This window comes from Gekko japonicus, unplaced genomic scaffold, assembly GCF_001447785.1.
Source record: "Gekko japonicus isolate JY-2015 unplaced genomic scaffold, Gekko_japonicus_V1.1 scaffold14, whole genome shotgun sequence".
Classification (NCBI taxonomy): domain Eukaryota; kingdom Metazoa; phylum Chordata; class Lepidosauria; order Squamata; family Gekkonidae; genus Gekko; species Gekko japonicus.
The window spans coordinates 1,794,276-1,818,917 of NW_015176452.1; the positions used below are offsets into that span (position 1 = coordinate 1,794,276).

General features: G+C 43.4%; 1 protein-coding gene across 1 annotated transcript; it reads right to left on the bottom strand.

The window, feature by feature from the left end:
• Positions 1-689: 689 nt before the first annotated feature.
• Positions 690-22,451, bottom strand: LOC107123587 (nuclear body protein SP140-like protein). The gene is made up of 10 exons (XM_015426839.1): positions 22,380-22,451; positions 20,723-20,902; positions 17,930-18,095; positions 16,747-16,818; positions 16,265-16,336; positions 8,733-8,879; positions 5,023-5,148; positions 3,584-3,726; positions 2,733-2,780; positions 690-1,552 (listed from the first exon to the last, which is right to left on the bottom strand). Exons 1-10 carry the CDS (start codon positions 22,407-22,409, stop codon positions 1,325-1,327), a joined length of 1,212 nt encoding a protein of 403 aa, XP_015282325.1. The 5' UTR covers positions 22,410-22,451; the 3' UTR covers positions 690-1,324.
• Between the last annotated feature and the right edge of the window lie 2,191 nt (positions 22,452-24,642).

The following is a 24,642-nucleotide window of genomic DNA, read 5'->3' on the forward strand; positions in this document are numbered from 1 at the left end:
CAACACAGCTCTTTCGTCTTTCTGGTCGCCGTGCCTCAAAAGTTGCCTTGGCAGTTAACACCTTCCCGAAGGGAGGGGTGTGCCCACCCCCTTACAGGTGGTCCCCAATTTATCTACTTGCTGAAGCTTTCGAATCGCTGGGTAGACGATGAGCAAGGATAAGGCAGTTCAGATGTTATTGTTAAGCAGGGAAAAATCCCCTGCGGCTATGCAAAAAACAAAACACTATTCCCATCGCTAAACAAAAAAAGAAACAAGAAACAGAAAAAAGTGAAAAATAAGCAAAGTAAACTATTTATTTATTTATTTTCTTCTAGGTAAAATGCCAGAGGTCTCTACATCACCAGCCATTCCCATCCATTTAATTATATAGGCATATGTGGATCAATTACAATAATGACAGAATAAAACAAAGGGGAGAGAAGTCACAGAAGTGTCTGTTTAAGGCCTAAAATTAAATTTAAAGGGGGGGGGGGAGACAGAAAGAAAGAGAAAAATACAGCAAAACACCCAGACCATTACCTACAAGCAGGTGGCAGGCCCAGATGGTTAAGAATATGAAACAAGCCATGTTCGATCAGGCCAATGGCCCATCCAGTCCAACACTCTGTGTCATACAGTGGCCAAAACTCAGGTGCCCTCAGGAGGTCCACCAGCAGGGCCAGAAGCCCTCCCGCTGATGCCCCACCCAAGCACCAAGAATACAGAACATCACTGCCCCAGACATAGTGTTTCATCTACACCTCGTGGCTAATAGTTAAAACATAATACTGGAGACACTGAGAAGCAAGGGGGGAAATTTTCTTAGCTCAACTGTCAGCCGAGCTGATTATTAGAAGTAGATAGTCTAATATTCTTTAAATGATAGTAACTATCAGTTTTCTTCAAAAGACTGCAATAGGCTATTTATTTCTCTGCAATACAGTCTTAAGGGTTTGGAGCAACAGAGCGTAGATCTTGCAGACCAGTGAGAAATTATTCTGCAGCTGTTGGGATCTGAAACTTTTTGATCTGGCATTGATAGTGCATGCATAAAATGGCAGGGTATTTATTGTAAAATTGCAGGTTCATATCTTTAGCAAGACTTCATGCTTTTGTAAACTGCTGCCATTGCATTGATACTTCTTTGGTGTTATCTGAATAGAGCATGATTTGAATTTTGTTAGGACCCCAACAAAGATCCTTCTTACATCTTGCAAGGTGGAAATGGTGATCTCAGGCTCTCAAGAACTGCACAATGACAGGAGCTGGCTTATTTGTTTTGCTAGGTACATAAGGGATCTGATAAACACGTTCAATTTGCAGCTGAAAATCAGATGGAAACTCATGCATCGATAGACTGAATTGTCCCCCGAAGCTGTTGTATTGAATAGCTGATCATCTTACTGCTATCAAAAAGTTTTTGTAGTTCTTCAGACTGATGTTTCAGCTGTTCTTCCAACCAAGCAGCCAATGTTTTTAGCCAAGGAATTACCTCTTCTTGACAATCAGTGCCAAAAGGTTCAGCAGCTGTCATTTCTTTTCCTTTACAGCTCACAGGTTTGATGTCCCACTTATCAGAAGAAATAAAAACAAACGTAAGTAAAATACTAGAGTGAATAGCCGCAATATCAAGCAAAACAGGTCCAAATCAAAGCATGATATGAAGAAGAGACAGGAGCAGCACAGAGAGTTACTTCTCATTACACTGCCATCTTAACTGGAAGTCCTAGTTTTGTTTGGCCTGGTGAATCATGACTTTCCCTCATCGTTCTGCACTGATATTTCTATTTCTGTGTGTGGAAGGGTGGGATCACCTTTTCACCTTCACTTGTCCCACGCAGTAGTGGCAGTGCTGCTCTAATAGTATGCTCTACACAGTATAGCTCTGTACATAGACTCGTAGGCTGCATCCACATGTTTTTCAGTATTGTACTCTCATTGTGCTATAGCAATCATTTGCAGCTGTACTGGCTTGTCTACACAGGGTGGGAATCCAAAGGGTTGCGGCAGTCACCAAGAAAAAAAGGAGGCAAGAAGATAGTGTTGCAATAAAAAAGAGTAGATATTAAATTAATAATCCTTAGGTGTTTCACATTAGCTTCATCAGCAGATCTACTAGAATAGTTGTCCTTTCTGCTCACAGTCACAAAAAGAATATTGCTGTGAGCAGAAAGGACAAGTATTCTACTGCAGCCTGTGATGAAGCTAACACAAAACATGTAAGCATTATTCCTTTAATAAAATACCTGCTCTTTTTTTTTTTTGCACCACTGACTTCTTGCCTACACAGGATAATCCACTTGCAAATGAGTGCAGCAGTGAAGAATAGTTCAATATCTAGTGATAATGGATGCTACCCTAAAGAAGATTCTGTTTCTAGAGCTGTGACAGAGCCAGAAGCCACAGTTATATATGATTGGTACTGAAGGAATGGGACAATTTTCTGTCCACTAGTACTCATGTCACCTGTGTTTTTGATAAAGTTCTACAGCAACCATATTCTGCAAAAAGACATGCAGTCGCAGAGTCCATGCCACCCTTCATTATAACAGTACAATTTGCACTAAGGATAGAAATGAATGGGAAAGGATTTTCTTCACAGCAGATAATCAGATCAAGTCAAAAGCAGAGAGATTTATTTATTTTCTTAAAAAACAACATTATAAACAAAGTATGTTAACAGGCTCTCAGGATAAATTAGGCAGTTTGTGAGTAACAAATCAATCTGATAAATGTTCAGGAATCATTACCTTCTTTTTCTTGGGAGATGTTCGTGATGGGTTTCGGAGACATCCATTCTGAAATAAACATCATAGAATGACAGAATCCCAGAATTCCACTTGGACTTAGAAGTAACTCAGCTGCTTTTGGTACTTCCCATAGATACTTGTTCAAGCTATTATGACAAATATATCCTTTACTGTCAACAAGGTCCGTGCCATTGTTCAGGCGCCCACCCCCACGTCCAAATCCGAACTGCAGGCTGTCTTGGGCCTGTTAAATTTTTACCACTCCTTCTTACCCCACAAGGCGGCGGTGGCTGAGCCTCTCCCCCGGCTGCTCGACAAGCACGCTCCCTGGGCCTGGGGAGTCGCCCAGGATGTCGCCTTCTGGGCGGTTAAGGGACTGTTGACATCGAATGCGGTGCTTGCCCATTTTGATGAAACTTTACCGGTTGTCTTAGCATGTGATGCTTCTCCCTACAGGTTGGGGGTAGTTCTGGGGCACCGCTTAGCAGACTGCCATGAGGTCCCGGTAGCGTATTTTCCCTGGACCATAGAGTTTTCCCTCGGATTACTGTGGCCCCGCCCCCAGCATGCCCAGCGTGCCCGCGTCACTTCCGGGTGACGTGCACGTCGCGTGCTTTGGGGGTGGGGTTCCCCCCGGGGCCCGATCTGCCAGTGGCGGGGAACGGGCCTCTGGGGCGGGGGTTTCCCCGCCCCCCGGGGGGACTTGGCAAGCCTACATGAGACACGGGGACATAACAGGACAGTGGAGATGCTAAGAATAAAACACATTTCTGGTCATCTGATAAGGCCAGTTGCTTTGGCATTAGAAGGAGAGAATAAGTCATTAATGTTAGTACAAGTGAGCAACATACCTCTATTAATGCTTTTAACTGAAATCTATTACAATGGATGCTTTTTTTCCAGTTTTTCTGATTTCCACGACCTCCCTGTTTTTCAAACTCTCCTACAGTGAACCAATTTCCACGATCATCCTTGATACATTTGCTTGAGACGCCTATTAAAAAAACACAATAAAAAATGACACCATGTGCAGAAAGACAGAAATTGCAGGTGGTTAGCCATTGGTCCAAAGAAAAATCCAGAACCAAAGACCACATAATGCTTCTTGCTGGGACCAAAACACCCCAAAACACCATGTATGTTTTCATGTTCTGCCAGAATTCTTTCTCAGGTAGGATATTAAAATGGGAGGTGGGGGCGGGAGAGATGTTTTAGGCAGTGGTCTTAAGGCATCTTGTCTGCATCCACTATAGAATGCCAGGCACATTTAGATTTCTAGGATGGCTACTGCTGTTTTTATATTTTCAACTGGAAGGCTCAATTTTTTCCTTTCTTCTTCCAAAAGACTAAACATGTTACTTGATACTTGATATCAGTTCCACACCCAGTACTATGTAACTATTCAAGTCTGCCTACAAAGGATTCTGACTTAAGAGATTTGAACCATTACCACCACTCCCACGGACACCACCTTTAAAAAAATCTAGCCCAACGAAGACTTTTGATCCTCAAAAGCTTGCACATTGTTTTATGTAATTTTGGTTATTCTCAATAAAATGGATAACATGTATTTTGAACAGTTAAAGCAATTCTGCCAACAGGATTCTTATTCAATGTCTACATAGGAAAAGTCATAACCAAAAAAAAAAAGGAAATACTTGGGAAAGCAATTTCAACCTGGAAATCCAGCATGACACTGTTTATTTTTTAGAATATTTATATCCTCTCTCTCCTTATAATGTATTCAAAACAACTTAGAATAAATCAAGAAACAGCAAAACACATGAACATCTTAGCCAATGAAATAAAGTGTCGATAAAAGCTGTCAAAAACATCTAACTACATCTAACACCTACTGCTTTCTTTATGGTACCAGTAATCCCCTCCCACGATCCATACAACAGAGGCAGAGCAGATAATGTCTACTGTTCGGACAGCCTCTGCCATAGAAGACGCTAGAAGACCTAATTAGGGAGGAGATAAGGCAATCACAGAGGACAGCCAGTGACAAGGAGGGGATTCTCTTAATAGACTCGGCAAACCACAGAAACGTCTGACTCACTACACTCTTTTAACATGCTTGACCCCCCCAGAGAAAGGTGATATATGAAAGATTCTATTGTCTTAATGAAAAAACAATTTTAAATGGTCTTCCAAAATACAAGTGATACATGCTGATCACATGGCTACATCCTTCCTTCCTACTACACAAGGAAACATTTTAATCTACTATTTGTATCTAATACCTTGAACAGACTTAAAACACACTTATGCCTTTCCAAACGGTTACCTTCTGCAAATTTGTTTTTAAACAAAAATCCTTTCGCTTTTCCGCAGCGTACATCCAGTTTTCCCATCTTATACATACGTTCTAGGATATTGGAATTTTGGTGTTTCTGCTTCTGTACCCTTTTTCCTAGATGAAAACAAGAAATTAATTTCCTGTGTCCTTGGGGTCTTGGTTGTTTGTTTCCAACAGTTTTTGGTACTTATCTGTAAAACTAACTTGGCAGGTTTAACACAGCCAACGTGAACACTTATCTTTATTTAGAGCCAAAGTTGTGTGAAAGTAGCCCATGAGAGAACTGTGGAAGGCCTGAGAAAGAGAACCATTCTGATTCTATCTTTAATTATGTTGCTTGGGCTTTATTATTTACGCTGTTACCCGCCCTGAACCCGTTCGCGGGATGGGCGGGATACGAATATAAATAATAAATAAATAAATATGTTTTCCTGCTTTGATTGCCTCAACACTCCTTGCAGAATAAGCCATTTGTAATACTGTTTTATTGTATTTTATCTATTTAATCCGGCATTAGCCACTTGGAAGGGTGGGATATAAATCTCTAAATAAATAAATAAATAATACACGGGTGAGCCACCCCACCCCAGCTCCAACCAATAGGTATGGCTTGATCCGGACCAGCACAGCAAGGGGACCATGCCCTGGAGACCCCACCCCCAAATCACACAATTTAAATGGAGGATGAATCCAGGTAGTCCCAAAAGGCAGTCTGCATTCCCCATCCCAGGTCATACAACCCAAGGGCTGATCCTGCTGATCCTGCCAGACTCCTAGCCCCCAAATGGTGGTGCTAATTGGTGCTCCCTTGGCCACACATAAAATATCCAGCACAATCCTGCAAAGGCCAAGCTTCCTGCAGTCCTTTCCATAAATCCTCCAAAAGGTTGTCGTTACCCTTCTTGGAGAGATGTACTCCATCAGCTCTGTAGAGGTCAGCACACTCAGGCCAAATGCAAGGGTGTGGTATATAGTGGCCTAACCCTCCCATCTAGGGCTTTCTTGATGTCCCTATTAGCCTTTCAGCGGGCCTGTCTATGGCCATGGGGTCCCAAACATTCTGTCAAGCCTGCTGTGGTATCATGGCCAACCAAGCTATCAGGACCCCAGGCTATAAGTGCTGTATGGCCTGCAAGTCATCTATAGCCTGCAACACCGAGGCCTTGCCTTTTACCAACCGCAGGTCATTACCACCCAAGTGAATACATAACCCCTTGGGTGGAGGGCTGGAATCCTTACTGAGTAACAAAGGTATGAAGCCTGACCAGTGCAGACCCCGACGCCCCCTCCACTCTCTATTCACCCACTGACTGAGCCCCGGCTGAGAGCCAACAGAGGTTCTCCATGCCCGATGAGCAGTCCAAAAAACAAAATTGTGCCCTCAGACAAGAACCCATCTTCTCCAACTGGAAACCACAATTAAACAGGCACCAATAACTCTAACGGGCGCACATAGGATTTGTAAGCTGCAGAATGCCACCTACCCAATCTATGAATTGCTGGAGCCAAGTAGCTCAGGGCCACGGCCATGGAAGCTGTCCCAATCCAAAAGGAATGGGTACTGAACTTCACCCCCGATAGGCCCAGCTTAGCCAGGACAGGGGCAGTCACCACACAAAATTGATGCTTTGTCTAGTGCCATCCAAGTGCTGAAACAACATGCCCTCACCCAACCCTCAAGGTGTCACATAGCCTGTGAGGGCAAAAACAGGGCATGCCTGGAACTGTCATCCCGAGACTGAGCAACTAGCTCACTAACACAGACGGCACCAAAGAAAGCTACTAATGCCACCGCGTGAAAAAGGTATGCCTCCTACTCAGACGCACAGACCTCATCACAAACCCCTTGCAATCCCTTAAGGATTACAGGTAATCCCCTATCTCTGATTACAATGCAGTCCCCTATCCTTGAGTACAATGCAGTAGTGGATCATGTGACTAACCTCATGACTTGTGGAGACTTGGATGAGAGGGAATTAACGTGTACTACCACCAAGTTATCACACCAAAAGTGGATGGTGTGATTGGCTAATTCAGACCCCAGAACCAAGCAGCCACCAGGATGCGGAAGAACTCAAGGAATGTAAGATTCCAATCCATACCAGCTGTGATCCAATCTGCAGGCCACTCTTCCGTGCAGGGCTATTTTTGTAAAAAAAAGTCCAGCAGGAACTCATTAGCATAATAGGCCACACCCGACAGCAGAAATTAATAAGCATATTAGGCCACCCCCTGACAGCACAGCTCATTAGCACATTAGGCCACACCCCCATGTTACCAGAAGTGTGGTTATCAAGCCACACCCACCTTTTGCTTCTTATTCTGTTGACCTTGTTTGTGGTCAAAACCCAGGGCTTTTTTTGTAGCAGGAACTCCTTTGCATGTTAGGTCACACACATCTAATGTAGCCAATCCTAATGAGTTCCTGCTGTTGGGTGTGGCCTATTATGCTAATGGGTTCCTGCTGGGCGTGGCCAACTTGGGAGCCAGTCGGAACTCCGTTCCTGTGCGTTCCTGCCCAAAAATAGCCCTGCTTCCGTGCACCAGTGTCCATGGAAGTAGACCCCAAATCCTATGGAGCCCACTGCGTCAGAGGTAACCTGAAGCTCTGCTTTAGGGGTCCCAAATCCCCCCGGGGGGTGGAATTCCCCCCGGTTTCGAGCCCCGATTCCCGCTCCTGCGGAATCGGGGCCCGGGGGAAATCCCACCCCCGCGTGTGCGTCACCCGGAAGTGACGTCACACGCTGGGGGCGGGGTGACACCATTTGAGGGGAAAACTCTTTGTTTTCCCCTCAAATGGCATCGCCCCGCCCCCAGCGTGTGATGTCACTTCCGGGTGGCGCGCGCGCAGTGCGCGCGCACGAAGAGGACGCCAGCCGGGAGCCCCCCGCTCCCGGCAAAAAGTAAGTTGGCAACCCTACTCTGCTTCACGCCTCATCTCATCTCTCCAGAATGACATCACACTGAATGATCAAAAAAAAACCCGAGAAAACTCGCCAACAATGCAGCACATTGTCCAGAACCTGCCGGGCCCATGAACAGGAAGTCGTCCAAGTAGTGTGTGACATCCCAAAAACCAGACTGTTCCCGCACAGCCCATTCTAAGAATGAGCTGAAGTGCTCAAAAGCAGTGCAGGATACGAAACATCCAATGAGCAGGGCCCTATCCATATAAAATTGACCTTCAAATAAAAAGCCCAGCAACTGAAAATCCTTGTGGTGCACTGGGAGAAGGCGAAATGCCGACTTGATGTCATATTTTGCCATTTCTGTCCCTGGACCACAGCGCCGCACCACACGGACCACTTAGGCAAAAGTTGTGTATTTCACAGAACACAGAACTCTCCTTTACCTATTTTGTCCCTAGTTGCCAGCAACAAATGACCACCCAGCGGCAAGGCTGTGTCCCCAAAAGGCAATGCCTTAACCAGCTCTAAGACATAAGGGGGGCCCCACAGTGCTGGAGGACTCCACACCCTCCAGGGAGCCACAAAAGCCTCTGGACTCTGACTTGCATACCCATCCCATGCCTGTGCAGGATTAAACTGTCTAGGGACCCAATCCCAGGATTGGGCAAGGACGGATCCTGCAGCAAGACTGGGTGTCTTGGTGGGGGGCCAGGTACCTGGAAACAGGTGGCTGACACCAGGGCCCCCAAGGCCAAACCATCCCAGCTTGTTGTGCGGTGTTAGACTCACCAGCTGGACCAGGTGCCCCAGTTGCCACTGTTGTCACATCTGAACCTGCAGGCTTCTCTTGGCCAAAAGGCCCAGCAACAGCATCCTCGCTCTCATCCACGGGCTGCCCTCTGCCGCCAAACCCTGACGGGTTGAAAGACTGGCCCTCTAGAACAGAAAGATGGGTTAACACTGACGCCTGAAACTGCATGTTGGATGCAAACCGAACTTCTTACCTCCCTTCTTATCTCCCTTGCCTTTGCTCAAAGGCAGAGCAGGGGGAGTGACTCCTGAGGCTTGTTCAAGCGTCATTAGCCTCTCAAGAATAGCTCGTTGGACTACATCCCATCCTCCTCATCCAAAGAAGAAGGCTCAGGGATGGCCTTTTAGGAGGGGCTTTGGGGGCCTTAGAGGCTGGCTGCTTGTCTTTTGATTTACCAGAACCCTTTTTAGGTGCCATGCTGTGGGGGAGAACCCTGCTGTGCAGCCCTGGCTCCCAGATGATGGGACCAGTACAAGGGCCTAAAGCCGACTCAATCATCAGCAGTAGAGTAGGGGCGGTAAGAAAGCCAAACACCAAAGACGTCCAAAGACGTCTTTGGAGAACTTTAAAATAAAACGCATAATGGAGTACAAATTGTTGTCATGGAATGTTAATGGATTAAATTCACCAAACAAGAGGAAAAGAATCAATCATTGGATACAGAAACAGAAATGCAACGTGATATGCTTGCAAGAAACACATATTAGAAAACAGGATATAAAATATTTAAAGAATGCTTTATTTGGAATTGAATTTTGTTCTGCGGCCTCAAACAAGAAAAAAGGAGTTGTGACATATGTGAAGGAGTTACAACCTACAGAAATTTTTAAGGACATAGATGGCAGATACGTGGGTGTGGAATTAATGATTCAGCAGAAAAAAACATTGTTGATCAACGTGTACGCACCCAATGGAGCAAAGGAAAATTTTTTAAAGGATATAACTGACCAATTACAACAATTGACTTATGAGCAAGTTATTATGGCCGGAGACTTTAATGGGACAATAGATCGTGTAGACAGAAAACCACAAAAGGACAACGAATTCAGCGGAAAACTGCCAAAGAATTTTTTTGAATTAGTTAAGCAAGAAAAATTAGAAGATGTTTGGAGGAAATGGAACCCGATGCAGAGAGACTTTACTTTTTATTCCAATAGACATTGCTCTTTTTCCAGAATTGATATGATTTGGATGTCTGAAGAATTATCAATGAAAACACATAAGACTGAAATTTTGCCAAGATGTAATTCAGATCACAATCCGGTGGTATGGAGTTCCACAGAAAGGAAAAAACCCTTTCTGTGGAGGATTAATGAAGACTTGTTGGATAAGAAAACAGTAATTGAGATGTTAAAGGAAGAAACGAAACAATTCTTTCAACAAAATTTAAATAAAGAAACACCGATACAGATTGTATGGGATGCTTATAAAGCGGTGATGAGAGGAATTCTCATCTCGCAAAACGTGAAGCAAAAAAAGGAAAAACTTCAAAAACAAACAGAAGTGTTAGAAAAAATTGCTCAGAAAGAAAAGGAATTAAAAAAGAAGCCTGGAAAAAAGCAAATTATTAAAGAATTAAAGTTGCTGAAGGAACAACTGAATGAGACTTGGAATCAGGAAATGTATTGGAATTTAAAGAAGTTACAACAGAAATCTTTTGAAGGGGCGAACAAACCGGGAAAATACTTAGCTTGGCAACTTAAGGCTAGAAGAGAGAGAAGAATGATAACCAAAATAATAGAAGATGGAAAAGAGTTCGTTGATCCTAATGGAATAAAGAGATGTTTCTTCAAGTATTATGCTAAACTATTCCAAACAACTAGAGTTGATCTTGAGAAGATTAAAACATATTTAAAGGAGATTCCACTACCAAAAATAAGTAAGGAATACAAAGATTTATTAAATGGTCCAATTCAAAAAGAAGAAGTGATGAAGGCAATAGAAGAGACAAAGTTGGGGAAGGCGCCTGGGCCGGACGGATTTACAGCGAAATTCTACAAAAAGATGAAAGAAGAAATTTCCCCGGTCCTGGAAGCTTTAACCAACGAAATAAGAGAAAACAAAAAGGTGCCGGACTCATGGAAAGAAGCAATTATTTCTTTGATTCCAAAGGAAGGACAAGATTCAACAAATGTAAAGAACTACAGGCCAATATCTCTTTTGAACAACGATTATAAAATCTTTGCAAAAATTATTGCAGAAAGGGTGAAAAACTATTTACAAACGGTAATTTCTGAAGATCAAGCGGGCTTTTTACCCAAAAGGCAGATTAGAGACAATGTAAGAATAGTAATGGACGCAATTGAATATTATGAAAAGCACCCAGAAAAAGAAGTAGCTTTTCTGTTTGTTGATGCAGAAAAAGCTTTTGACAATCTTAATTGGAATTTTATGCACCAGATGATGGAAAAGATTGAAGCGGGACAACATTTTAGAAATTGTATTGAAGCTATCTATTCTGAACAAAGAGCTAAAATAAATGTGAATAAAGAACTGACAGATAACTTCAAAGTACAGAAAGGAACAAGGCAAGGTTGTCCGTTATCACCGTTATTATTTATCTGGGTATTGGAAATACTTTTACAAAAAATACAGTACGATCAAGAAATAAAGGGCTTGACACATAAAGGACACCAATACAAATATCGAGCATTTGCAGACGATGTAATGTTTATGGTGGAAAACCCAACAGAAAAATTGACATTGCTTTTTCAAAAAATAAAGGAGTTTGGAGAATTGGCCGGCTTTTACGTAAATAAGAATAAAACAAAACTTATATGTAAAAACATGATCAAACAAAAACAAGTGGAACTACAAGAACTGGTACAATGTGAAGTAGTTAAAAAAACAAAATACCTTGGAATTGAATTAACGGCAAAAAATATAGACCTATATAAGAATAATTATGAGAAATTATGGACTAAGCTGACTCAAGATTTTAAGAAATGGGATAAAATGAACTTATCACTGATGGGAAGAATATCAGTTATAAAAATGAATGTCCTACCACGTTTGATGTTCCTGTTCCAAACAATACCAATTCTGCATAAAACGGATTTGTTGGCCAAGTGGCAACAAGAGTTGTCAAAATTTGTTTGGGCAGGCAAGAAACCAAGGATCAAAATGAAAATACTTTGTGATGCCAAAGAAAGAGGAGGTCTACAAATGCCAAATCTTAGACTATATTATGAAGCGGTTTGTCTAACATGGATGGATCAATGGGTGAAGCTTGAAAATGACAGATTGTTGGGGTTGGAAGGGCATGATTGTAGATTTGGCTGGCATGCATATTTATGGTATGACAAGATAAAAATGGACAGTTTTTTTAAACTTCACTTGGTGAGAAAAGCTTTGTATATGGTATGGACAAGATATAAGAAGTACCAGAGTGACTTAAGACCATTGTGGATTGTACCAGTAGAAGTGTTGATATCTTACTCAAGACAGCGAGGTAGAGACTGGTTGCCATATAGAGATTTAATTAAAAAAGAGGGAACAGAGTGGGTAATGAAAAAGCAGAATGAAATTGAATATGAATATGAGTGGTTGAAATATATGCAGATTTATGATCTTTTTAGATCTGACAAAAAAAACTATGGTTTTAGAGAGGAAAAAAATGAAATTGAAAAGGTATGGGAGAGTGGAGGAGGAAAAAATATTTCTAAAATGTATAAGGTGTTGTTAAAATGGTATACTGAAGATGAAACTGTTAAAGAACAAATGTTAAAATGGGCTATTAATATGAATAAGGAAGTAGATATGGAAACTTGGGAATATTTGTGGAAAAACTCTATTAAGATCTCGACATGTACTAATGTTAAAGAAAATTGTTATAAGATGATGTATAGGTGGTACATGACACCTAAGAAGATTGCAAATATGAATCAAAATATGTCAAACAAATGCTGGAAATGTAAGAGGCATGAGGGCTCATTTTATCATATGTGGTGGTCTTGTGAGAAAGCTGTAGACTTTTGGACAAAAGTCCACAATGAAATGCAAAAAATACTGAAATGTTCTTTTAAAAAAGCACCGGAAATTCTGCTTTTGGGACTCAAAATGGAAGAAGTCAATACGACTAAAAAAACTTTACTCTGGTACCTGATAGTGACAGCGAGAATGATTTATGCTCAGTTTTGGAAGACAGAAAAGGTACCAGAGGTTGAAGAATGGATACAAAAAGTTCTGTTCATGGCACAAATGGATAAGATTACAAAAAAACTGAATAACAAAGAAGACGATGAGTTTTTTGGAGAATGGAATGATTTTAAAATTTATCTGGAAAAGAACTGGGATGTGAAACAAAACTTAATATGTTTAGATCAATATTAAGTCAAACGATGTTATCTTTAGATTGTAATGATGAAAAACTGATATTGTTGATGATATGAAGTAATTTGGAGCAGGGGTGGAAGCATTGTGGGAAGCCATTGGAGGGAGGGGAGGAACTGGGAATGGGGTAGACAATTGATAGAATGAAATGTTTTATATGTTGTATTCCTGAGAAAATAAAATTTGTTTACCAAAAAAAAAAAAAGAAAGCCAAACACCCACGAGGCACAGGGGAACAAAGGGAGCAGCCAGCAAAGCACTGATCAACCCCACCCCCCAGGCCACGACCAAGGGAAGGCACCTCACCAAACCACACTAACGGCGAACAAGGCCTGCTGGTATTTGCCTGCCGCCACCAGAGCCTGAACCCAAACCACCCATATCTCAGCCTGGGACAGCCAAGCTGCCGAGGTCCACCACTGCTACAAGCTGCGACCAATAATGCTGCCACCACAGAAACTGCTGCCTTCACTGAAACCATCAATGCTGCCACTGTCCTCTCTGCATGATCCCCAGGCCACCCAGAGGACCACTGCAGAGGCCTAAAAAAACAGCAGCTCCTTCCCCACCAAGATCCTTGTGACGACTGAAGAGGCAGGAACAGAGCCAGCTGTTCAAATTAGCTGGCTCCCCTCCCCAGCACCTGGATGCTGCTACGCAGCGTCTGCTCCCTTCCTACAGGGGAGGCAAAGGTGGCCTTGCAGCCGGCAGCCAGATGGGGCCAAATTCTTCTGAAATGTGGTGTTGGAGGAGAGTTTTACAGATACTATGGATGCCCAAAAAGACAAATAAGTGGGTTTTAGATCAAATCAAGCCTGAACTCTCCCTAGAAGCTAAAATGACTAAACTGAGGCTATTGTACTTTGGCCATATTATGAGAAGACAAGAGTCACTGGAAAAGAAAATAATGCTAGGAAGAGTTGAAGGCAGGAAGAAAAGAGGAAGACCCCACATGAGATGGGTTGACTCAATCAAGGAAGCCAGGGCCCTTTTGGTTTGCAAAAAAATTACCAAGGCTGCTAACAATAGGATGTTTTGGGGGTCATTAATTCAACCCTGACTGTTCCCTGGAAGGCCAGATAATGAAACTGAAGCTCAAATACTTTGGCCACCAAATGAGAAGGGAGCACTCACTGGAGAAGACCCTGATGCTGGGAAAGATTGAAGGTCAAAGAAGATGGGGACGGCAAAGGATGAGATGGTTAGACAGTGTCATAGAGGCAACAAACATAAAATTGAGCCAACTTCAGAGGACGGCGGAAGACCGGAAGGCCTGGCGGGATCTGGTCCATGGGGCCGCAAAGAGTCAGACTCGACTGTGCGACTGAACAACAACAAATTCATAGGGTCACTATGAGTTGAAAGTGACTTGATGGCACACATAATTTTAGTTCGTATTTACAAATGGCAAAAGCTAGGGCTGCCTACAACTTGGGGAACAAAATGATCTACTCCTTTAATAGAAGCATAATGCTTGGAAATGAGCAAGTGATTAATTTCATGGCATGGAAGTAAATAACATCACCTGGGAAATAACTTCCCATTAAACCTCTGTAAAGGGGGCAGAGTAGTGTCCCCCACCCCACCCCCGGTTGTTGATAACCCATCCCTAATAGATTTGAAGACTATTTGTGGATTTGTTTTGAAGCTGCATTTTTGCCTCCTAGTAGTTCCTTAGGAGCTGTGGAAGCCACTGAGTTTGAGACACTTGTTCCTTTAACTCCTTTTTATTTTTACCAAGCCAGGCCCCATAACTTTTTCCCTCAGATGGAGTTGCATAGATAATAATCATCTTTGCCTGGATTAACAGATCATAGCAAGTGTGGTGACCTGACATGTTAGCAGTCAGACTCCTCCTCGCGTTGAGGGGCAGTTCAGCACTAAGAGAAAGAGGAACACCCTTCTTTAATATCACCCTAAAACTGAATGTGCAGGGCACTGCCTGGCATAAGAGTGAAACTAAAATGGATCTCGTACAAACATAATGGATGCTGGGCAAGTAAGAGCCTGAGAAAATATTTTGGTAGGTGAATCATAGAGGTTGACCAGCTAATGACCTTCCTCCCCACCCAAAAGAGATGCATAATTGACAACAATGGGTCTCCCAAGAAAATATTACCTCAACTTGGATAAACCTTGTCCACACCCGGTCATGCTCTCCCTTGCCCATTTACCTTGATTATGCAATATTTAACACTATTCATACAGGCCGGTAGTTTCTCCCATCCTGTACTCAAGAGTCATCAAGGAACATTAATATATTTAGTTCACACCATGGAAGTCCATCAATGTTTCGCCTAAATCTTTGTCTATCCCCTGGAAAGCCCATCAAGGTATTGTTTTGGGGGCAAGCACTTTGGTGTGGTGGTTAGGAGTACAGGGTCTAATCTGGGAGAACCAGACTTGATTCCCCACTCCTCCACATGCAGCTGCTGGTGTGACCTTGGGTCAGTTACAAGTCCTTTCAGAGCTGTTCTCTCATGAGCAGTTCTCAAAAGAGCTCTCTCAGCTCCATCAACCTCACAGGGTGTCTGTTGTGAGGAGGGGAAGGGAATGGAGATTGTAAGCTGCTCTGAGACTCCTTCAGGTAGTGAAGGCCGGGGTATAAATCCAATCTCTTCTTCTTCATCTATATCTGGAGTTCACAGCTACCAGTCTCTCTGTGTGTTCTCAGCGCTAAACATCACACACCCACATGTGTGTGGGTCCTCTTCTCCTCTTCATGAAATGCTGGCCATTTTGCTGCCTCTGCAGATCTCGATCTTCTCGACCAGCAAATATCACCTTCCCTAAAATCACTCTCTCCCCCTCCTCCCTGATTTCCTCTCAGTTAGTTTGTGTGTTTGCAAGTGTGTTCCACCTGTGTGTTTTGCTCTTTGATTATTTTTCAATAAAACAACTTCCAGCTGAATATCTGACTGGTTTATTTAGAGAGCTTTCTCAAGGGAATATCCTGATATACATTGGTGGAGATCCCAGTTACCCCCTCTCACTGTGTCTCCAATTAAGCTAATTTCCCCCCAATTAAGTAGGAGACTGCCAGTTTGGGTAACAGACAGACAGGGCATTTTAAAGAAAACAGCTGAGGCCAGATTGAGGAGGAATCTACTGCAACAACACTTGACAGTTCTCCTGAGTTTCAGAATAGCAAAACAGGCAAGACCTTGTTGTTACTCACGCTCATTTCCGGTAGAGATTTTGGAACTGCTCCTCTGTTCTGAAGCAGACTTATTTTCAGCATGCTGGAGTACTGATGAAAACACAATGAAAATCAACCACAGTCTATAACTTATTTGTATACAAGGGACAGAGAATTTTGACAACCCTGGAAGTTTAGAAGAGTGTCTGTGGACTTGTTTTAAAACTGTACTTTTGCCTCCTGGTAATTCCTTCTTGGTAGTTCCTTCCTGGTTAGGAGCCACAAAAGGCAGTGGGCTCAAGGTACTACTATTTCTCCCCTTCTTCCTTTAAACAGCCCAGGCCCCATAACCTCTTCCCTCAGATGGAGTTGGCAGGAGAAAATGGGGTTATATAAATAATTATCATTTGTGCCTGGATTAACAGACCATAGCAAGTGTGACCTGACAGATTTTCAGATACAATTTTTGAAAATTCTTCTTGGTTTCAGAGTAGAAAAAAAGAATACTTGTTAGTACTCACACTCATTTCCAGTAGAGGATACAGGATTGGTATTCTGTTCTGAAGCAGACCTATTTTCAGCATGCTGGAACTCTGAAGAAAATCAACCACAATCTGTAACTGATTTGTAATTCAACGGCATCTAAAGTAAATGTAAGTCATCATGTTTGAACAATCTTTTTAAAAAATTTGCTTGATGTAATTTTTTTAATGGCATCAGAGCCAACAACACTAGTAAATAAGTATTCCACATGTCCTGACAGTGACCGCTCTGACCAGAAGGGGCTGTTTGAGAAGGAAAAAATAATGTGATAGGCCAGAGTGGTATCTCCCAAGGAGTGAAATTTGGCCCAAGGAACTTTAGTTGCAGCCCCTAACTGAAGTCAGCAAATATAGTCAACCATTTACTCTGACCAAGTAACAGCTCCCTCCAACCACATAGTACATTCTGGGATGCATACAATGAGCTGCTAATAAAAATGTCACAAGACTGATGATAGTAATATATGCAGTTACTTTGATCTGTTAACAGTATCCACGTATTTAAAATGCCTCAAGAATATCCTCTCTTTACAAGATCAGTATTACAGAGGGAGGCCTGAGGCTCCACGTCTTACCTATTGCCTTGTGACTTCATGACAAAACATAATTCAAAGGAGAGACTTACCGGCTCACACTCTCAGGCACTAAATATACCAGCCTGCAAAATATTTGATAATTTTTGTTGGTTGAAAGTGCTGTCAAGTCACAGGCAACTTATGGCAACCCCTTGTGAGGTTTTCAAAGCAAGGGACCAACAGAGGTGGTTTGCCATTGCCTGCCACTGCATAGCAATCCCGGACTTCCTTGGAGGTCTCCCAACCAAGTACTATGCTCCCTCTAAGCTGTGGAGTCTTGTGAGCAAAAATTCTACTTTGTGAGCTACTGCCATTAAAGCTGTGAGTGAGCGATTTGGGTGCTGCATAAATTAGTTTGCTCTGGAGCCATCCTTCCTGAGCTAAGACAAAAATGTGTGAGCCAGAGGCTAAAAACTTGTGAGCTAGTTCACACTAACTCAGCTTACAGGGAACACCAGGACCAACCCTGCTTAGATCTGAGATCTGACAAGATCAGGCTAGCCTAGGCTATCTAGGTCAGGACAATTTTTGGTAATTATCTGTAAAACTAACTTGGCAGGTTTAGCACAGCCAACATGAACACATACCATTCTTTAAATTTGTGTATATTGGCTGTAAGCCTTGATACACATCCAAGTTCTCCTTGCAGAAGACCTTCCCGTATGTTAATTCACTGAACTCGAGGTTTTCCAGCATATTGTATATTGTTTCATCAATATTTTGTGGATTTGAAGCTGCTTCCCTTTTATAGTTCTAGAAGGAAATAATATAGAGTCTTGTTTCATCTGAGCATTCATAGACCTATTTATAGACTGGTAATATAGAGCAACCATCTCCTATACCATTTACCATTACTTGTAATAAGGAACTGCTTGATCATTAACCCAGATGAATCAAAAGTAGAATGGAACTAAATTGATGAACATAGCCGAACAAGAAAACCCCTATTTTTTATTTACAGCTCATACTAATGCTACAACTACCCTCAGATTACACATTCTTTGGAAGCAAGCTCATAACCTGTGGATGTTTTGGGAGCACCTCTGCTTTTGTGTGCAGACAGGATGTGTTCCCCAAGTGACATGACACCTTGGGGTCAGACAACACTACAGATTCAGCTAGTGTGATATAGTGGTTATGGTGCCAGACTAGGAGACCTGGATTCAAATCTTTACTCAGCCACATTCATGTCCAATATCACCATAGAGACCAATGAGATTTTTTTGAGAGTCAAAGCGCCTTTCATCTGATACAAGTTGGAATGGAAAACCCTAAGACATTATATCCTGGTCAGAAAGTGGAAGGGGTGTTGCCGCAAAGGGACTCAGGATGCAAAGGTACAAGACACATTGTAAGCGGCTTGATTGGAGCAGAGGAGAAATGCTTAGGGGCAGCAAATTATCATCTGCTGTGAGATAAGAATCCTATGTCTGTATTCAGTCTTGGGGGCCCATTGGAAGGGTGTGCATTTGGATACACACAAGCTGAAAATATACCCCCCCCCAACCCCTTATTGGTATTTTACAAGTGTGTTTCAGCATCACAAACATATCTCGGTTTTTTTAAAAAACCAACCCCCCCCCCCCCTATCCTCTCCTTGAAAAACCAGATACATTTGGGATTTTCCAGAAAGATTGGGAGCTGGTATTTCAGGCTCCTGGGACTGTTTTTGTTTTTTGTCTGTTTGCTTCTTTTTTGTTTCTGTGTCTCAGGCTTTCTATGGGCTTGCTCACTGGTCTTGTCAGTTTCAAACTAGTCTTGTCAGTTTCAAGAGCCCCCCCCCCCTTGCTGGGGTTCCTTTGTATTCCCTTCCCATTTTCTTGCACAGAGCTTGCAAAATCCCCCCCCCCCCCGGCGCGGTTTTTTGCTGTTCTGCTTTGAGATCAGCCCTTTTAAACTTGCAATGACAGTGCCACTGGGTTCTGCTTGGCATTCTGCACATTGTAACTGGTTATGCTGGGCTTGCAAAAAAAACCCTTGCTTGGATTTCTTGTGACACTGCTTTGAGATCAGTCCTTTTTAGCTTGCAGTGCTACAGTGGCACTGGGTTCTGCTGGGTATTCTGTACGCTGAACTGATCATGCTGGGCTTGTAACCCTCCTTGTTTGGATTGTGATTCTGTGCTTCACATCAGTCCTGTTGAGCAGGCATTGCCACAGGGGCACTGGGTTCTGCTGGACACTAGTACATTGCACTAGTTCTGCTGGGAATTCTTATGGATTACAAACAGAAAATGTGTCAGTCAAAGTATGGGATGGCATCAATCAAAGCAGCACAGCTGAGCGAGCCCACCCAGCTTCCCCGCAAGAAAAAAATATGCCCCACAAGCCAAAAAATCCTGGATATGGGCCTGTGTTGCTCTATTAATTAGGATAAGGAATGTGTCTGTGCCTTGATTTAGTACCACTAGTATTAGTTTGGAATAAATCCCCTACACACTATTTTACCAAATCCCCCAATAAACTCTGTGTTCCTTTTAAATCAGGTCTCTGTCACCCTTTTCCTACTGAAAACTTGCTACTCACAGCCACCTCTGTAGGTAAAAAGATCTCTGTTTTCTGTGCCCTGCACAAATACACAAGCTAATTCCCCATGTTAATCTGGATGTATGTTTGCATGTTTGTGGGGGCATGGAAGAAGAAGAAGAGAAGAAGCGATTGGATTTATACCCCGCCCTTCACTCGGAGTCTCAGAGCAGCTTACAAACTCCTTTCCCTTCCCCTCCCCACAACAGACACCCTGTGAGGTAGGTGTGGCTGAGAGAGCTCTTTCCAGAACTGTCTTTGAGAGAACAGCTCTGACAGAGCTATGGTTTGCCCAAGGTCATCCAGCAGCTGCAAGTGGAGGAGTGGGGAATCAAACCCGGTTCTCCCAGATTAGAGTCTGCGCACTTAACCACTATACCAAACTGGCTCTCTACATCTTACAAAAGGTAATATTAGAAGGCTTTAAAACAGGGGTCATTTCGTAGAAAAAGAGCTAGGGGGACTCATTAGCATAACTCATTAGCATATGCCACACCCCCTGACATCACCGGAAGTGTGTTCTCCCCACAGCCGGCGGCGACCAACAGTGGGCAGCAGCAGGGAGCTCCAGGCCCCGCCCTCCCGCACCTCACCCGGGGGGATGGCGTCCCCCCGCGTCCCCCCCCCAAATGACCCCTGCTTTAAAATGGGATTAGACAAATTCTTGGAGGAAAGGTCTATCAATGGCTATTAGCCATTGGAACTTTTATGTTCAGATATAGTGTTGCTCTTGAGTTCCTGTTCCCACAGCTCATTTAAGAAAAGAAGAAACTATTCGCATTAAAGAATAAGAAAAGACCCAATGAACTCCATAGCTGGAGCTTATAAAGTGAATTCATAAATAACAATACTCACCTCAAACGCTTCTTGAGAGATTATTTTTGCCTCTTTTAAGATGTGGAGGAATGGAAATGGCTTATTGATTTCCAAAGATATGAGCATTATGAATTTCTTCCAGATTTCATCCACATTTTTAGTATTTGGAGTAGACATGTTATAACCAATGCCGAAGTAATTTTCAGATGCCTTCAAAAGCTAAAAGAAAACCAGATAAATTATTCAGATGTTTAAAAAAGAATTCCTTGAATTACCACCAGTGTGAAGTAACACAGTGTGTCAGGCTAGTATCTGGTAGTGCTATAGTAAGGTTACTTTCCTGGGAGTAAACCCCACTGAGTAGACTTGAATAGAATTCTGCATAGAAATACTTAGGATTGCTTTCTGGGAGACCCATGTTAAAATTCCCACTCTGCATTGAAACTCACTGGATGACCTTGGGCCAGTCACAGTCTCTCAGTCTAAAAGAGTTGTTATGAGGATAAAAGGGAGGAGCAGAGAACAATGTATGACACCATGAGCTCCATGGAGGAGGGGCAAGATAAAAATGTACTAATAATCAACCAAAATTCTAGAATTAAGCATTGAAATAGAAAGTCTTTCCAGAAGTAACAAAGACCCACTATATTTAACCTGGCCTGATTCAGATTTCGGAATTTATTTATTTATTCATTCAATTTATACTCCACCCTCCCTTCCGAGGCATACCACTGCTCTCCTCACTCCTCCTCACTCTCACACAAATTCCTCCTCACCATCCACCTCTACCCAATTTTGGTAGGTATGACTGAGCCCAGCCTTCTTAAAATGAAGCCAAGTATGCTGTTACAGAACCTAGTTTTAATCCGAGTTTGGAAAAGTAGTCAGTTTCACTTTAATTAATACATGAGTGAAATTAGTGCATGAAAGAGGGGGTATTATTTAATTATATCTCCTAATTAAGAAGAAGAGTTCATTTTATACCCTGCCCTTCACTACCTGAAGGAGCCTCAGAGCGGCTTACAATCACCTTCCCTCCCTCTCTCCATAACAGATGCCCTGTGAAGCGGGTGGAACTGAGAGAGCTCGCTGTGACTGACCCAAGGTTACCCAGCTGGCTTCATGTACAGGAGTGGGGAGTGCCACTCTTAACCACCACACCAAACTGGATCCGAACCTGGCTTCTCATCTTTACACCAGCTCCTTGTCACTCAAATCAGACTATTGTATCGCCTTTGCAAATGGCAATATAATCATAAGCTCCGAGATTTTAAGAACAAAATTTTTCATAACAAGCTGTTCTACATTTTAAGGTTGCGTCATCACATTGTTGGCTAGTATGCTCTCATTATGCTACAGGAACCTTTCTTAACTGGATTTTCTTCTGTGACCAAGACAATGATAATGCAATGGCCAGTAATGTGTGGATGCAGACCAAGTCAAGGATCTTCTTATAACTGGCTATATATCTTCACTTGCTATGTCGAAACAGCTCTGTGGTAGCTACCTTATATTATGTGGTGCAAGGTATAAAAAAGACATCAAAGCACCGCGGAACAGAACAGCAAGCACAGTAATACTGTCTCTTTACACAAAATGGTTGATCAACAAACCTATCAGGCTAGGTTAGGGTGTGATCCACAAATTCCAAACCTAATGTACTGAAATCTCTAACAGGAGCTCCTTTTTCACTTACCTCTCTGGCTGTTTTTTGATCTTCAGACATGCACCATGTTGATGATGTGAAGAGTGAGCACAGGGCTGGAAAAATAACTGAATAGAACCAGGAAGTTTTTAAAGAGGATAGAATGACAAACTCTGACTAATACTTCATCAGCCAATCAGTTTCACTGAAAATGAAACTAAAAACATTGTTTTACCTTCTATGCAACTGCCAAACTAATTTAGGAATAGTGTTTCCATCCTCTCATCCCCAGTATGTTAAAGGCACAGAAGCCTTAATAGGAAAAAAGTGGCAGACCTTAACTCATTGATGCTCACCCAGTGACTCAAGAGCCATAGGTGGCTCTCTGACATGCTACCACTTTGGCTGTTCTGAGCACTGTTCCCCATGGTAACCACATCTTCACTTTGCTGACACATTGCACATTTTCCTTGAGAAAGTGAGATGTTTCCAGAGCCCTGGGGACCCCTGATGAGTTTCAAAGCACCCCTACATCTCTGGGTTCCCAACAGGCACCATCATTAGCAGAACAGAACCTTTGAACACCTTTAAGTTTATTTATATTTATTTGTTTGTTTGTTTATTTATGGATTTATATCCCGCCCTCCCCAAAGACTCAGGGTGGCTAACAAAGAGGCATAAGTGCCAAAGTTAAAACAAGTAAAAGAAGAATAAAACAGTACAATACAATACACTAAAGTGTCAGTGCTCTAGATGTCACATAATCATTAATTGCAAGATGGGGTTCTGGAGCAAGTTATTAATTCCAGACCAACAACATACCTCCTAGCAGCACAACCATCCCATCTTCATCCAGGGATGTCTCACACCCCATTTAGTACCCACACAATTGGTGGTAGAGGTGCGATGATGGAGGATAACGATGATGGAATAGTGGTGGCGGCGGCTCCTACTCGAAAGCCAGGTGCAAGAGCTCCGTCTTACAGGCCCTGCAGAACTGCGCAAGGTCCCGCAGGGCCCGGATCTCCTCTGGGAGCTCATTCCACTAGGTAGGAGCCACCACTGAAAAAGCCCTGGCCCTGGTAACAGCAAATTTGATATTCCTGGGGCCTGGGATTACCAGGAGATTTTGACTCCCCGACCGTAGTGCCCTTGGGGGAACATGCGGGGAAAGGTGGTCCCTTAGGTAAGCCAGACCCTGGCCATGTAGGGCTTTAAAGGTAAGAACCAGCACTTTGAAGCGGATCTGGTGCTCCATTGGCAGCCAGTGCAACGCTTTCAGCACAGGGTGGATGTGATCCCGTCTAGAGAGGCCCATCAACAGCCTGGCCGCAGCATTCTGCACTAGCTGCAGCTTCCAGATTTGTGACAAAGGCAGCCCCATGTAGAGAGTGTTACAGTAGTCTAGCCTCGAGGTGACCATCACATGGATCACTGTGGCCAGGTCATCATGGTCAAGGAAAGGGACCAACTGCCAAGCCAGCCAAAGGTGGTAAAAGGCCGACTTGGCAGTGGCTGCCACCTGGGCCTCCATCGTTAAGGAGGAATCCAGGAGCACACCCAAACTCCTAACCTTCGATGCCGGCACCAGGGGCGCCCCATCAAAAGTCGGGAGAGGGAGCCCCAACCCCGAACCGATCCAACTCAGACCCAGGAAACACTTTGCCGTGTTTAGTTTCAACCGGCTCAGTCTGAGCCAACCAGCCACAGCCTGTAATGCCTGATGAAGGTCATCTGGGGTGGAGTCCGACTGGCTGCCCAACATCAGATAGAGCTGGGTGTCATCTGTGTATGGATGGAACCCAAGCCCACAACTCCGGGCAATCTGGGCAAGGGGGTGCATATAGATGTTAAACAACATCGGGGACAGCACCGCCCCCTGAGGCACCCCACACTCAAGAGGATGCCTCCGGGACCGCCGATCCCCTATCGCCACCCTTTGTCCCTGACCTTGGAGAAAAGAGGCAAACCATTGAAGGGCAAGCCCCTGAATCCCCACGTCAGCGAGGCGGTGGGTCTGCAACTGGTGGTCAACCGTATCGAACGCAGCCAACAGATCTAACAGCAACAGTGCAGCCACACCACCTCAATCCAGATGCCTATGGAGGTCGTCAGTCAGGGCGACCAGCACCGTCTCCGTCCCATGACCCGGGCGAAAGCTAGACTGGAAGGGATCGAAGACAGATGCATCATCCAGAAAGCCCTGTAGCTGTAACGCCACTGCCCTCTCAATAAGTTTGCCCAAATAGGGCAAATTGGACACCGGCCGATAGTTGGCCAATGGTTTTTTCAAGAGGGGGCGGACCATTGCTTC